The 17431-nt window shown below is 38.9% G+C and overlaps 1 protein-coding gene across 1 annotated transcript; it reads right to left on the bottom strand.

Moving 5' to 3' along the window:
* Positions 1-6617: 6617 nt before the first annotated feature.
* LOC115367003 (uncharacterized) lies at positions 6618-8421 on the bottom strand. The gene is made up of 4 exons (XM_030062695.1): positions 8358-8421; positions 7722-8039; positions 6956-7324; positions 6618-6757 (listed from the first exon to the last, which is right to left on the bottom strand). The coding sequence occupies exons 1-4, from the start codon at positions 8401-8403 to the stop codon at positions 6618-6620; spliced, it is 873 nt and encodes a 290-aa protein (XP_029918555.1). The 5' UTR covers positions 8404-8421.
* Between the last annotated feature and the right edge of the window lie 9010 nt (positions 8422-17431).

Below are 17431 nucleotides of genomic sequence, written 5' to 3' on the forward strand. Positions count from 1 at the left end.
AGCTAAAAAAGAGAAGAAGGGCTTTTTGTGGTCCAAAAACTGGTCGATTCAACGAGACTGACAGGAGGGTGTGCGATTTTGCGAATGAGAAACGTAGTGAAGGACTGCCCGTTACGAGGGCTGTGATGCAGCAGAAAGCACCTGAAGTTGCCACAGAGCTCAACATACCCTGCACTGAGTTTAAAGCTAGCATGGGCTGGTGTCGCAGAATGTCCATATAAAAAGTATATTTCCAAAAAAGGGTCTTGAAAAAGAGGGGTCGTCTTATATTCAGATCAATACGGTATTTCTTCCATGTCCAGTCTAGCCTATTTAAGATCTATATCTGCAGTACACCTTTTAGCCACATGAGGGAGCTCGTTGTTATTTTTTTAATTATTTTTTTTAAACCATACTCGCACTTTCCGCTCAGATCATCAATAGTGTGTTTCCACCATATTTTCGCCGTAATTCGCGCGCAGCCAGCCACAATGGATGCTTGGCTGATCAAAAAGAGAGCCCCGGATAAAGACACTACTACCCAACAAGAGAACAATCTATATCTTTTTGAGATGGCTGTTTCACCTATTTAAGATGAAGTGATGTGGAAATGGCACGAAAAATGGCCAGAAATGGCAATTTATGTACAAGTTTGCTCTTGTGATTTATAGATAAAGAATACATTGTGATTTGGGTCGCAGTGGTTTGTCATTTTTAAAAAATGGGTCCCCAGAAAAAAAGTTTGGGAAACACTGATCTAAATGATACTTGTATGGTCTTTTCCTAGCTGTTCACTCTTACTTACAAACCTCTCTCTTATAGGACTGTATTATCTAAAATTTAAGTTAAGAGTTCCTCAAATTTGAGCCTTTTACTTTGGTCTTGCCTCAGTGGCAGCCGTTGTGGGTTGTATGCAGTAGTCGAGATGTAAAAAAAATTCAGGGGGGATGGTCAACTTTTTTCACTTTATGAAAAGTGAGGATGGCAGTTTTACAGGGGGGATGATTTGGACCGTTTTTATTTCAGGGGGGATGGCATCCACCCTCATCCTCAACTCGAGTACTGGTTGTATGGTGTGTTTCTTTGCACAAAGTTGACAGATGTAATGAGTAGAGTTAAGCAATATTTGCATCTGCATCTGCATCCAGTGTATATAAGAAAATGATCTAAAATTACATGAGTAAAATGGAAACATAATAATTAGGATACTCTGTCGTTACGTACCATAATCTTAAAAAAAAAAAAAAAAAGAAAAAGAAAGAAAGAAAGAAAGAAAGAAAGAAAAAAATCAGATTTGTGCTCCAGTCATGTTGATGTGTTGATCAGCAACTATAACCCTATCAATAAAGTATTCTGATTCTGATTCTGATTCTGATTATAACCAAATCTATGTGGTGGATCACCATGAATTCTGGTGACATCATTCATGTTACTTACAGGCTGTAAACTGAAGGTTTTGGTGACCTCACGACCTTTTCTGTAGCACCATGAGCAGGGGAGATTTTCAGTATTGCACACTAATAAAAACTGTTTTAGCACTGTCATGAAATTTGGTTACAGCATTCATGTTGGCTAGATGTTGATATCTGTAGACTTTGGTGACTCTATGACCTTTGCTGTAGCTCCACCAGCAGGCCAAAATGTTGTCACAGTGGTAATGTTAGTTATTAAAGTATAAATTTTGTGAGAACATTTGGGTTGGCCACAGGATGAAATCTGCGATTTGTACAACCCCATGCAGGCCCGACCCGTGGCATAGGCAGTATAGGCAAATGCTAAGGGCGCCATCTGCTGGAGGGGCGCTGCTAGCGGCCAGAGGGGCGCCAGAGTGTGTGCATTTTATTATAAACGGGTGCTTCCCATCCTTGGAACGCGGCGTAAAATCAGTGTAACCCAATGGTAGACCGCAGCACAAAATATCCCTGTGTCAGTGTAAACGGACATAGCGTTGCTTAGCAACAAACTACTCTGCGCTCCACTTCCTCGTTTGGTTGCATTTGTTTCAAGACTTTTGTTAACAAAATGTCAGACTTTGTGGTGAATTTTGATTTGCTGGGTGGCCTGAGCCTGGATGAGTGGTTGGAGGAGGTGCTTGGTGTCTGTTAAAAGACGCTGAATTCACCACCAGCAACAATGTTTTCGGCGGTGTGGTAAAGAAACTCCGCCGAGAAGGACGTGACAAATCTTCCCACCACCAAGCCATAACCGAGGCAGACTGCCAGAAGATTAAGCACTTTCAGGCACGAAGTTCAAACACACCTTGGGGGCTTGTCTGTAAAATCTTGTTTGACGTGCAGCATCATATGGGACGCAGGTCGAACGAGGGCAAAGCCTGCGGGGATTCATATATGAGCAGCCGGGTAACCCACTGTGTGCGGTGGCCTCCCTGGAGAAATAGCCTACCTCTCCCTGCTGCCTCCTGATCCACCTGCCTTTTATCTCCACCCAAAGCGGACACAGTGTGACAGCGTCGATGAATGGTAAATTAACAGTATACTTTTACTATTATTGTTATTGGTACATCCGATGTTAGGCATACGGCTGCGCTAAAACGCACCTGTCACGAAACGCACGCCACCGTCTCTGCAAAGAGAAGTCCAAACATAATTGAACAATATTTTAACAATTGCACTATTAATGGAAATATCCAATTCAACATTAACGAGCTTAACAAGCCCAAACAGCCTGATGTGACATGATGATGGCGCTAGATGAAAAAGCAATCTTAGCGTCTGTGTTGCTTGGCAACCGTTCTGTCCACTCTATCTTGCTTGGTCAGTTTTTCTTGTGTGTTTATTTTATGGGCTATATGTAGGGTAACCATTTTATATAAGCAATAAGCCCCTTGAAGCCGTGAGTTAGCCTACAGTAATTTTACAACTCCGCTTCGCGTTGTGTCTTAGATAAGAACGCCCCTCAGCTGTTGTAAAATGACTGTAACCCACGGCTTCTCGGGGCTTATTGCTTAAATAATGTTGCACTTTCTGTTCGATCTGAGTATGTTGTAACAGTGTGGCTTGGTTGGTTAAATAAATGGAGAGAGAGAGATAAAACCTCCAAAGATATATTTCCGTTTACAGTTTTGTGCAGTCAATAAGAGAGAGAAATGAAGTCTGCTGAGTTAAACGTCTTTGTCCAGTTCAGCACTGAGGTGAGGACAGCGACACAGTAGCCACTCATGTGCAGACACGTCCTTTTTTTTTTATTGGCCCACCCGCTAGTGTTCTACCGGCGGGTTTTTGTCGGCGTCGGGGAGGGGGAGGGGTTATATTAGGCATGGAGGGGCGCAAGGGAGCATGGGAGTAATTTCGCCTAGGGCGCCAACATAGGCAGGGCCGGCACTGACCCCATGACCCTCCCTCTAGTGCCATTAGCAGGACCAACATCTCTGTTAGAAATAAACAAATGTAACACTCACTGATTAGTAACCCCTCTCAGAAAAGGTTGTACAAATTAGTGAGATCTGCTTGTGTTCTCTTTGGATGTAATGTAAACCAGCACATTTTTGGTCCTTGATCAGTTACAAACCCCTGTGGCTTTGATTTGTGACTCATTTCAACTTTCGTGGTCCAGCTGTTACAGCACTAATCTCTAAAATCCTTTTGGGAAAATATACAGTTATTTGGTGAAGGATGGTGAAGCAGAGGTGATGAACTATGCAGCATTGCATTTCTCCACAAGAAAAGTTAAAAGAGGAAGAAAAAAGCGAGAGTCACAGAGCCAGAGTTTATGCTCTGCTGTGAGAAAAGACCAACGGTGAAGTTTTTCACTGTGAAGATCGTCGCATCAAAACTGAAAACAAAACATCTCATATGTAGCTCAATTTTATTAGCTCTTATCATGTGCAGTAATCTTGACCTTTATTGCAAAGATAAATTGTGTGACATTATTGACAATATTACAATAGATTAATGGTCAGTGTTTAGGTTATTTCATGTTTCTGTGTATAAAGAATACATACATTGAGTAAAGTTGCGTTGTTAAAAAAAAAAAAAATGAAAAATGGGTATTTCTTTCACATTTCTTTTCCAAATGATTTAGTACATCATTAACTTCCAGTCACCCAAAATGTAAATTCAACTGTACCAAGAAAAACTTTAAGTGCCATTCAAGAGAAAAACCCAGAAAAGAATCAGAATCTGATTTATATGTGTCTATTAATTATATCTGAAATGTTTCTACTATGTGTGCAAATAATACTAAATGATACTGTATATATTAAATGCCTGCATGCTTTTTTACAAAGGAAAGATATTTTCCCACTTGTGCAATCTGCCAATGCAGAGGTTTCCAGATACAGATTTTACAGATACAGTTCCCAACAACACTCTGTCCTACAGGGCTGTGGATTATGCTGGGTGTCTGTGTCATTGTTTTTGGAAGGAGCTGCTGCTGTTGAGTTTTTCCACATGTACATTTTTGATGGTTTGGATGGTAACAACAGAAAAACCTTGCCAAATTGCATACAATCTGAATGGACATATTACACTTTGGTCAGTAGCAAAATATTTTTTTGTTGTATTTTGGATGAAGTGCCCCTTCATAATCTCTGTGAGCCTGGTGGGTGGAGAATCTCTGCGCTAAATTCTTCCATAACCAGTTACTGGTGTGCATAAAGCATTGCTGAAGATGCGAATCTTAGCAGTAGCAGTTGTTATTAACAAGTAGTAGTGAGCTATTATTAACGCTTCCTCTCTCTCTCTCTCTCTCTCTCTCTGTCTGTCTCTCTCTCTCTCTCTGTCTCTCTCTCTCTCTTTTCTTCTGTTGATTGTCGGGTTCACATAAAAAAATATACAATACAATAGAATTGAAACATTGCTCTTGTGCTGTCTATGTGGAAATGTTTAGTTCAATGGAAAAACTCACCACTTTAACTGGCCAAATTTACGGTGGAAATTGTTAGGCAGCACAATATAAATAATGATAGCGATGAAGCTACTGGGGATATTGTTTTTCTGGCTTACATGGAGGTCAGAGGTCAGGGTCTGCTACAGGATCTACTAGGAGTTCAGCGTCTTGGTTTGGGACAAACAATCCTTTTTGGAATGGGTGTAAATCATGAAGTCCAGCCACTGACATGGACCAGGTGTGTTATGGCGCTTTTCCACTAGCACCTACTCGGCTCTACTCGGTGCAATTCAACTCAGCTCGACTTGGTTTCTGTCGTTTTCCTTTACAATTGAGTACCACCTCATCGTGGGTGGAGTCGTCATAGCAAGGCAGCCCCACCACCAAGCACAGAAAAGTCTCCACCGCTTCATTTGACCACGGTACCGGTTTGCTTGCCATTTTCCAACTTTGCCAACTTCAGTGATGATCAATGTGCACAGTCGCTGTTGCCCTTTTTTTTAAAAAAAAATGCCGGGTTTAGTTTTCGTGAAAGAGTCGCTCTCATGTGTCATTGTTCCCAGTCCAATCAGTGGCCTGCACGGCGTTTACGTCACATTTTCTGCTCGACTCAGCTCGCTTGGAACCCCGGCTGAGTAGGTACTAAAATAGTACCTGGTACCAGGTACTACCACCTAATGGAAAACCTTACAAACCGTGTAGAGTCAAGCCAAGACGGGCCGAGTAGGTGCTAGTGGAAAAGCGCCATTAGTAGACATCTGGAAACTCACACTCACTGTCAACATTTAACTTGAGAGTACACACTTTCCTCATATGACTCCCTCTTCTTCCTTCCTCTTGTAGCTTTTCTTTCCGAGAAACTTAGAGCAGCGTAGCTCATTTGGTTTTCCTCTTCAGTCTGCATGGGAAGCAATAAAATGTTCATCATGTGTTAAAAAGACAGTATTGTAATGGAATAACAAAGAACTGCCATGTGTTATTATCACTTACAAGATCATTTGCTGGTTTGCTCGATTTGTCGTGTCTTGATTGCAAAGAGGCATGTCCTATTCCTGGATGGAAACACAATTATTAAATCACCTGTCTTTTAGACATACATATATGTAGATATAGATAGATATATTTAAATTATGAATTCCTACCACAAGTCTTTGAATTAAGTTCAAAGTGGAAAATTTATTGAATTTCTCAGATGACTTCTTAGGAAAGCTGACAAACTACTGTTCACTGTCTAAGTCTTAACAGTGTTGGCTGCTTACATGATTAATGAACAATATGCAAAATTATTAATGTATTATTTCTTTGGTCAAAATTCAGGCCATGAATGCTAAGTGTTACATCAAACTGCACTCAATGGAGCGAATAACCCCCCCAACAATATGCATTGTCAAGATATGCCAGTTCCACATGTTGGATCTTCATCAAACGTTAATCACAGCCAACACCTCACCCTCCTTTGGCCATTCACTGTGCAGCCAGTTCTTCCTTGACTCATTACCCACCTTTCTACAAAGTTTCATGATGTCACAAAAAATTTGTTAGAAAGTTACATGCATTTTCATTTGAAGAACACTGCTCCAGCACTCTTTAGAAAATCAGAGTGAAAAATTAATCAGCTCTTCCTTGGCGTTCATAACTTTTGGAGATATCTAGGTAACTTCCAAACAAACAAATAAACAGACAGACTGGGGCTAAAACTTCCATCCAACTCTGTTGGGCGGAGGTAATTAAAACAAATGTACATTTTTCCACAGCATTATTTTCTTTGTGTACAATTTTACTTTGGCCATCTAAGACAGCTTACCTTTACATCGTTCACACACTGATTGGGTTGGATTTCGGTTACAGATGAGAACAATATTTCCAATTACAGACAGGGCCAGGCAGACCGCGGTCGTGATCAGAGCATTGAAAACTGGACTTCCTTTTTCTAGACAACATAGGAAAACAATTTTGTCAGTGATTTTCAAAGAAAAGGAGATTCATCAAAGATGTCATCAACACTCTGTTCTAAGTTTTACTGTATGGTTCACATCAAATTAAACATTCAGATTCCCATTTCGTTTCCATTTCCGAAGGGAAAGAAAGAAAGAAAATTTCCTCCATGACCTGAAAATGCTGAATTTACCTTCAATGTCCAGTTTAGTTGCATTTCCAAACAGGATCTCCCCACATGTGGCCACAGCACAGTAGTAAGTCCCAGCATCAGAGGAGCTGACACTGCTCTTGGAGAAGTTGTAGACACAGCTCTGTGGTGGAGAGCCAGCCTCAGGACTCTTCTCACATCCATCACTCCTGTTTCCATGAGTGTAAATCATCCTGGGATGAGACTCATCTGATCCGGCTCTGAACCAGAACACACTGTGTTCTGCTGGACAGGCTTTGTTCTCCGTGTCAGAGAGGAGTGAACACTGGAGAGTCACAGGGTCTCCTTCATAGACGGGCTCAGACACTGGCCTCTGCACAACAGTATAGTCTGACATCCTCTGTGTGTTTCCTGTGTAATACAAAACATGTCAAATGCTGGGGATCTTCAAACACATGTTCAAAGCTTAAGAAGTATTTCATTACATCGCACATGAAACTTCAGTCTGTATTCGAAATAAATTTACCTCCACACACTCACCACACTTGAGACAATTTTGCAAAGATATGAATGTGTGGTGTCTTTTTACGGCAGAACTGTAATAAATAAAACTCAAGTGTTCTTGGAGGAAAATTCAGTTCTTGGAGCTCTGACATGAACACTGACACACATGATGACTTGGTACAAGAGGATATTTTTAAATGTGTAAATGTCAAAAGTATGAGCTCTCTCTATTAACCAAATGTGACATAATTCCAAGTTCAGATGAGTGGCAGAAGCAGGAGAAAAAAATATAGCACATGATTACCTTTTAAGGACAAAAATGTGCCACTCCAATTAGCACTTTTCCAGTCGGAGACTGCGCAGTGATACATGGCCTCATCTTCTTGTATTGTGCTTGAGATGGTCAGGTGGCTCATATTAATAAAAGTTTTAAGTTCATATCTTGAGGTAGATTCAACCTTCAGTTCAGGCCCTACAAACAAAGTTGTAATTAATTCCAGAGTCTCCCCAATGCTCTGTTTGTACCACTGGACTTTCCTACTGCTGTAGCCCTCAGCAGAGAAGAAACACTCAAGGGTCGCAGGTTCACCAAGTTGCACTGTGGTCACTGATGTCAAAGTATCTGAATAAAATGGAGAACAAAATGGTGTGCATATAACAGTGCAGTGCAGTAGAAAAACATAACAATATTAATTTCCATGAAAACCATTTTATTCATTTATGTTTTTCACTGTCTTGACTAATCTAAAATTCTCTTGAAACAGGTTTATGTATGATATGTGCCCGTTCTTAAGTCATCGTAGCTGATGAAGGTCATCATATTAGCTGTTTCCTTAGTGCTCTTTCCAACAACGGTCAATAACTTAAATGATCAATAACTTTCTAACAATATGGTTAGCCTGTTCAATAAAATATTTGGACAGAATGGGATTGTACTTACACACTCGATGGAGGAGGAACACTGTAACCCATAGTTTGATCATCATGACTTTCTCTCTCTGGTCAGAAACTCTTGGTGTCTTTGTGTGAATGAAGGAGATGGAGCACACCTGATAGGTTCAAATAGAACTCATAAGCACATTTCCTGTCACATGGATGTTTTTTTTTTTTTTTTACCGCATTTGTACTGAATTTGAAGAGAGCTTGTCCTACTTGCTGTATCATAATATTAATGTGTGTTTCAGTTGTTTCACAGTTTTCAGGTGCTGATAAATTTTAGCCTGAGTTATTCCTCTGAGCTCAGTTCATTTTATTTTATTTTTATTTTAGACTTTATTTGAGCAGGGACAGTATACATTAATTAACATCTGCAACAGCTGTAAATGTGTCAGTGTTAGCCAAAGCTAATTTTCAACTGTAGTCCCTGGGCCATAATGTTAAATAGGCAAGAGCTATAAAGATCCTGAAACCCTGTTCTTCTTTTAGTAAATGGCATTTCACTAAAGTGTTGTGATTATTCTGGGTAATGCCCGGGTTCACTTTTCTTTTGGCTTGGAGACTTTCTATTTCTTGAATTTTCATCTAATGAAGTTTGCCACTCTCTTGCTTTTACTCTTCGGCTCATGTTAACTACCTCGTGCACACAAGTGATACACATGACTATTTATTGCAAACAAACCACTGGTGCAGCAGCTGGAAATGTAAATCGCATCACTCCCTGTGTGGCAGAGGATTTTCCCATCCTGTAAGACAACAGCTGTTTAGAATGGTAAAATGGCAACACATTTAATCATTTTTGTTTGCCAAAACACCCTGTCAGAAGAGATCCTGTGTCAAATCTCAGTGTGACCTTCCTGGATAAATAAGTCCTCTGTTTGTCGTGTGTGAAGCACATTCAAACAGCACAACTGCAGCTCGTCTTTTCAGAACAACTTGAAAAGCAGAATAGTGAAATTGCATTAGACGGGAGTTAGTGAAATGAATCCCTTTGAGATTAAATTTGGCCCGTTCTTTTTTATTTTTGGTTCCTAAAAATAGTTATAATGAAGGCATTTAAAAACTGAGTTCAAAGTTCATTTGAGCTCTCCACTATGGTCAGTGTTTGTTACTGTGGTTCATTTGGGTATTTGCGTAATATCCCCTTGTTCAACCACCTTCTACACACACACACACACACACACACACACGCACGCACGCGCGCGCACACACACACACACACACACACACACACACACACAACCTGTTGGGTGTGTTTTCGCATGTGGTGACAATGTGTCACATTTAGGAGGTTCAGCCTGTGAGTTACAGATGTGTGCAGCATGGAGCCTGTTCAGGTCAGTGAAGGCATCCTGATTCTGCTTTGTGAGACACATTAGTGGCAGGAAGGGCCTTGAACTACAAAAACACTCCTTACTGCTGCTACTTCAAGAGAAAACCGTTTTTTTTTTTTCTTTTTTTTTTTTAATTCCACCATTTATGCTCCACTCTTACTGTAATCATAGAGCTCTGTCCTGGTCATGTTATGAAATCAGCTGGTGAGAAGTCAGTCACTATTTCAGAAACCCATATTTTTTTTTCATTTATAAGCAGTAAAGGTCCGAGCAGTCAACCAGTTGTGTGTGGAGAAGACTCAGCATTTGAAAGTGCATGTCAAAATGTGCACATAAAACACCAACATAACAAGCAGACCTTCATTCACTGTGAAGCTGTACAACTGCAAAATAAATTGGAAACTGAATTGATTTATAATTTTCATAACAGGCAAATATCATACTTGTTTCCTACAGGCTGGTGAGTCAGCACACACTTCTGAGTGACAGGACACTAGAGGGTGGTCAAGTGTGTTTTATTGACTGATATGTTAGAAATATTTTATTGTCTAATAAATTAGATCAAGTTCACAAATGACGGGTGGACACACAACAATCAGAATGAGAAACTGTTTCGTTTGCTTGGCTGGAAAAAAATTCCTCATATATTTTTATTTATGTATTTGTTTGTTTGTTTATTTGCAAATTTTGCTCTTTCACCGTGAGTACAAGAGGTTTCCTTTGAAGGGAGACATCTTACCTTTGGCTCTACATTTTCCTGTTAAGTGTTAAAAAATAAGAGGGTAACAGCTGGGATAGAATTCAAACGACCACACTGCAGATTGGCACCAGATTTGAACTCAGTTATATCACTATATATTACAAAAATTAATTGAGTGAATGAAAGAATCAATCAATAAATCAACTGATGAATGAATGACTTAATGAGTGAATGAGTGAATCAAAACTACCATTCAAAAAAACAACAATCAATCAAGCAAACTTTATTTGCATACTGTCGTGTTATACAATAGAATTTAAAGTCAACAAATCAAGGCAGTAGAACATAAAATACATGTGAAGATAAAAGCAAAAGAGAAACACAAAAAAAAAAAAAAACACTAACAAAACTGACAACAAGGTGAAATTATAAATCATGATCAAGGATTTCAAAGGTAATTTGTTGGTACATTTGAATTTTCAGCTCACCTGCCTGCTGCATTAAAAGATCATTTGGCTGAAAGACTGGGCATCACTGCAAGTATCACTGTCATCAGACGTGCTGAGAGGTGCTGACAGACGTGCTCAATCTGTCTATCTATGTCCTCCAGTTTCCTCAGCTGGTGCCTTATATTCATTGCCACAGGTCATTTAATCTTTTTTGCATTTCACTGATATGTTTTTTTTTTTTTTTTTTTTTTTTCTCCCAGGTATCTGGTATCTTGCTGCATTTCATATCCAGAGCAGCTTACAAAAAGTGAGCAGGTGGAGTCTGGTGTTGGAAATTTATTTTCTGTTGTATGGATTTAAAGATTATTTTTTTCGGCATTTTCTGCTTTATTTGACAGTCACAGTGAACATAGACAGGAAAGGCAGGGAGAGAGAGGGGGGGATGACATGCAGCAAAGGACCTGAGGTTGGATTCGAACCCTGGTCGCTGCAATCGGGACTAAGCCCTGGTATAAAGTTTTGAATAACTTGCCAAATTGTGATTCACTGTAATGCTTTTCCCCCAAAGTTTCAATCATTTATTTAACATTTTTCCATGCTAATGCTGAACTTTTTTTTTTGTGAAATTTCTATTCCACCCTGTCTTAATTCTTTTCTGCAACCACATCACAGTTATTAGACTTTTGTTCTTCAGTGGGAGAAGATAAGTGTAGTAAGACCAATACAATAAACAATTTCGAAAGAAAGTTAAATAAATTAGAACTGTGGACAAAGGTCCCAAAGGCATCCTTTGATTTTACTGGTGCTTCAGGGGGAAAATTTGTCTGAATGTCTACCATTTTTTTTTTTTTACAGATATGACTCTGTAATAAAGGGACACAAAAATACAATTGCACAAATATTAAATGAATCCATTCCCACATCCGGTGTCTTTGTGCTGCTAATCCCGAATCCTGAAAGCAGCGTGGACGGCCTCTGCCTCTGCTGTTTTTCTCTTCCTCATTCTGCTGTTGCCAGTTGTCCTCCTGGTAAACATTACTGCAGAATAAACTAACGTGTCTGCAACTCTCTGAGGAAAGGGAAAAGAGATTGTAGAAATCAACATGCACAAATAGAGAAAAACACCAAACAACAACGTCTTTGCAACCTTGTTTTTATGATCAGCTCCATCTTGAAGTCCCTTACCTGCTGGATGTCCTGATCGCCACGTGCTGTTGCAGAATTTGTTTGCAGCGGAAAATGAGAAATCGATCAACAACAGCAGTCAAATAAGGATTGCCAGCACGAAAGCAAAATTCATTTCATATACATAATAACTTTGTTGTTGACTGAAGAAATGTACAGCACTAATTTTACTGTGAGAGAGTAAAGTGAGATTCAGCGAAATAATGTTTTACACAGACAAATAAGAAAAAGTTTTATAATACCGTTACAACAGTTGGGTGTGTTTCTCTTGATGGTGTAGATGAGGACGGCCATAACAGCCACAGCCAAGGCAGAGGACAGCAGTAACAGAAGTACCTGCTTGACCTTTTCTTCATCCTCAAATAACATAGGCCTTCTGGTGGCTGAAAAAAACAAACAGTAAACATCAGTGTAATTAACATTAAGATGCTGTTTTCAACTCATTTAAAATGAATCATTACTTTTAGGCGGCCTTCATGGACTTTATTTAGGGCAGTGAAAAAGCAGATTTCCCTGTTTATTTGAAAATGGTTTGGTTACGTTCGATGTCCAGTTTAGCTCCATTCCCAAACAGGATCTCCCCACATGTGGCCACAGCGCAGTAGTAAGTCCCAGCATCAGAGGAGCTGATGTTGTTCTTGGAGAAGTTGTACACACAGCTCTGTGGAGGAGAGCCAGCCTCAGGACTCTTCTCACATCCATCACCTCTGTTTCCATGAGTGTAAATGATCCTGGGATGAGACTCATCTGATCCGGCTCTGAACCAGAACACACTGTGTTCTACTGGACAGGCTTTGTTCTCCGAGTCAGAGAGGAGTGAACACTGGACAGTCACAGGGTCTCCTTCATAGACTGGCTCAGACGGAAAGACTTGAGTTACAACAGTGATGTCTGGTTCTGAGTCTGAGAAATATAAGGAGAAAAAACATGCATTTTTCTGTAATAAACATAGATGTGTATTCATAAGCAATAGACAAACATGACATGACATGACATGTTTTCATCTAAACATTTGGTAATTCACATATAAATTTTGTAACTATTTATTTGAAAATATATTTAAAAAAATCACCACATCCTGCGAACAAAGTGTCATTTTTTTGTGGATATTGCTCTATTTACCTGTGATTCTCAGAAAAGTTCCTTTCAAAAAATCCATTCTTAATTGTTCTACTTTTATACAGTAGTAAACTGCAGTATCACTTAGTTCGGTTTTTGTAATATGTAGAACAAATTTTCCAGGCTCTTGTTTTGCTGTAATTCCACGAGTTTTAGTAACACGATCACTATCAAAGCTGAATGTTCCTCCTAAGACTTCAGGAAAGTTTTTAGCATCAAGTCTGATCCAAAATAAATATGCTCTTGTCAAATTGTTCAAACGCATGCATGATAGAGTCACATCTTCCCCAACACGAGCAGTCTTTGTCACGAAGTTGTGATCATCTGTGCATCCTGTAAAAAAGCCAATGCAGAGCAGTAATTAACAGAAGTAACTAGATCAAGAGTCATATGTCACCATATAATTTATTGTTATAAAATGACGATACTTGAAATAAATCAGGGGTGAAGCTGACCTCTCCACACAATACTTACGTCCAATCCTGAGCACAGACAGCATGCAAAATACCAACAGCATTTTCTGCTTGATCCACTTGAATCGGCTGTTAATTGAAACTACAGAGGAAGGTGATCTGCCCTGATATGATTACTGTATATCAGATGGGAGGGGACAAATGCCAAGCTCAATCTGATTGGCCTGTTGTCATGTTGGCCTTGCACTCTAATACCACAGTGGAAATAATGTCAACCGAATCGTTCCAACCTGCACACATGAAACAACATCAGCAGCAGGTTTTATATTGTGAGTTAGTGGCATGTCAATTCATGGTGGACCTCCACATTTGACACCAACACACAACACAGCAAGTCTTTTGTTCACAAGATTTCTTCTCTAAGGAAAAAAAAAAACATAAATAAGCAACAACAACAATAAACAAACAAAACAAAATAAAAGCATGTCTTTTTGTAAGATGTGAAAGACATTAAAGCAATGTTTTCATCCTGTCGCCATGCACACTCCAAATAAATTCCTGAGATTCCTGTTTAATAAGTTTCCGTTACTGAGATATTTGGATGATTTATCACTGAGTGTGTGTGAAATAAGTGAAGCTGTCATGCTCTGCTGTGAGGTGCCATTTATTTTAGTTTAATTAAAAGCTGTTCCTGTGTTCTTCAACACAAACATGTTCAAACTGGACGACGATGAGACAATATGACACTATGGAGCAGATTTCCTGCATTGTGACCACTTACTGGTTAATGTCTCATTTTCACAAATCATGGTCATATTTTTCATTTTTAGGGAAGTTAAGATGTTTCCGATGAGGGAACGTCAAAATGAAACAGTTTTCTAGAAAGGTAAAAAACACAGCGCTCATTTATATAGTTAAAAAAAATTATAATATCTATTAATTTGAACAAAATGTAAAACTATGAAGTCGCTCCCTCATTATGCTGCTGCTGCTGCTGCCATCTTTTGGTAGAAAGAAGATGAATCATCAAACAGGACAAAGGAAACCAGTTTATTCAAAATGAGCCATCTGTGCTCACTGGTTTACATTCAATCTCAATATCCTTCTAACTTTGTATTTAACTGAAAATACCGCATGTCATCCAAAAAACATTTTTCTTATTTAAACTCAAAGTGGACAGAATAAGACAGAACGGAATATCAACTTTATTTTGTTAAAAAGAAAAAAAAAAAAAAAAAAAAAAAAAAAACTTTAGTTTTTAATATGTGCCAGTTTTGAGTGAGTCAAAAATATAATTCAAATATAGTCCAAAATACCACTGCCATTCAAAAAATGACTAACTTGTGGTGCTGGTGTTCTCATCATTCGCTGCTATTTATGATGTTTCTCTCATGTTTGTCACCTGTTTGGACATTGTTTGTCAACTGTTCATTAAAACGTGTATCTGTAAGCCTTGTTTGTTCTGAAGTGAGGTTGACTGACAGATAGTTGGACAGACCAGAAACATGATCTTCAGCACCAGGGACAGTTCCCCAGACTCAGGCTGGGTGAGGTGATGGAAGCACAGAGAGTTGGGATTTTCCCTAAACCTGAACTGAAGTCTGGTTTTGTTTCCTCCATCAAATGTCTGTCTCTTCATTATGAACTGAGCCTCTGAATTCTCTGCATCACCAGATTTGTATTTCAGCTTCAGGGGCATCTCTTGAATGTGTTGAATTTTTTTGGCTCCTATTCATTCACATTTTTTCAAACTCTGCTTTTGTCTCTTGAGGCATACTTTCTGATCCATGTTGATTTTTGTCCATTAGCCAGTGTCCATTGTCCTAAAGAGACCTAACATGAAAACTGTGATACTTAAGACATACAAGCTGATGACTTGATGACAATGTACATTCTCCAACACATGCTGAGTGTAATTAGGTCAAGTTTGAAGGTGTTTGTTTCCGTCTTGTAGTCTTCTCAAATAAAAATATGATTTACAACAGAGCCAATTATGCAAATATTTTTAAATTAACAGAAGACACAGGAACCTCTGCTAAGTAATGAACACACATGGTTGTTATATAACACAAGTGAACTTAGACTTTTCTACAGGTCTGGGAAGGCCAGGACACGCCCTCTGGTGCCTTGTGGCCTCATGTGATTGGCTGGTCCACAGAGAGGAGATTAAAATAGAGATTGTTTTGAATGCACTCCTCCCACCACTTCCTGATTTGTTATATGTGATGATGCCGATACACTCGGTGTAAATATTTATGAGCTTGTGTTCAGATACTGTTGACAAACCAATCATTGGAATTAATTTTTTTGTTTTGTTTTTTTAAGTGTGCTGTACCACATAGATACTCTACAAGCTCTCTCTCTCTCTCTCTCTCTCTCTCTCTCTCTCTCTCTCTCTCTCTCTCTCTCACACACACACACACACACACACACACACACACATTCATGCACACACACTCATACACACACACATACGCTTAAAAATGCATTCTAATGTTCTAATTCTAATGTTATTATGATCAGATTTGTTTTTTATTTTCTCCAGCTACTCCCCCGAATTTAATTAGCTTTTACTGTCTGTACCCCTGAGTTACATATATTTACCCATCACACCTTTTTTTTTTCTGAGTAGCCCCGGTCTGAGACAAGACAAGACAGGAAGAATAGTTCCAGTGAGTTCACACCATATTGTGACAGCCCAACCACAATGAGGCACATTTTCCATTTATCATTGCATGCGAGTCCTACTGACCTGCGGCAGGACTCTGCAGTCTTGTTGTTAGTAGATTCATGTAATACAACATTAGAGAATCACCAAATAACTTCTTAACAATATAATAATGGAAAATAATAAGATGAAGTGCAGTGTGGTTTGACTTGGGTCATCCTGAGATATTTGGCTGCTGTAGTTTTTTTTTGACAAAGTTTCATTTTTCATGTCAAAACGAAGAAGCCGGTTATACAAACAACTATGCACACCCATTTGCATTCATATATTATGTTATCATACTTTATATATTGTGTGCATTTTTGTGAATTATACATCATACAGCATACACATACATGCACATTACGTGCACACATTGACACAACCACTGACTAACAAACAATGATAAATGGAAAATGTGCCTCATTGTGGTTGTCAATATGGTGTGAACTCACAGGGGCTATTCTTCCTGTCTATCTCAGTTTTAGTTTCAGGAAATGTTTTTTTTTTTTTTTTAAGGCAAGGCGAGCAGCTTATAGCATTAGATTCTTAGATTAGACATTAGATAAGATTTTTAAAGATATTTTATATTTTTAAATGTAATTAATTTATTGATTAATTAATTTATTGATGTGTGGGTTTTATAATAAGAGCAGTCACAGAGGGCAGGATGGTTACACACACTCATATCAGCTCAGTGAGAGAAGGCCCATGCACTTTTAGTCACTGGGTGTAGTCCCACTGCAGTTTCTCAGGTTTATAAAATACCTTTCTTACATAGTTGCTGACGGGAAGAAGAACGCTGCTGATTCACTGGTGGCACCCACATCACTTTAGCACTTGTAGTTTAAAAGTAAGTATATTTATAACATATTTTTCATGTGTTGCTGATATCTATTGGATATCTAGTTTTATTTGAGACACAAAACAATAAAAAAGCAAAATTAATCATCATTGGATGTTTCATAACTTTGTACTATAGTTCACTTTGTATACCTCCCCCTCCATCAATTCTCTCTCTGCCAAATGCACTGCAGTTTTTAAACACATTGGGAGTGAGGGAAGGGACTGAAACTGGGGTTTCAGAGTTTGGATGAATGTTCATGTTTTGATCTGAGCTATCAGGGCAGTTTATGACTGTAGATCATGCACAACATTAACAATGCTCAAA

The sequence above is a fragment of the Myripristis murdjan genome, chromosome 10, assembly GCF_902150065.1.
Source record: "Myripristis murdjan chromosome 10, fMyrMur1.1, whole genome shotgun sequence".
Taxonomy (NCBI): Eukaryota; Metazoa; Chordata; class Actinopteri; order Holocentriformes; family Holocentridae; genus Myripristis; species Myripristis murdjan.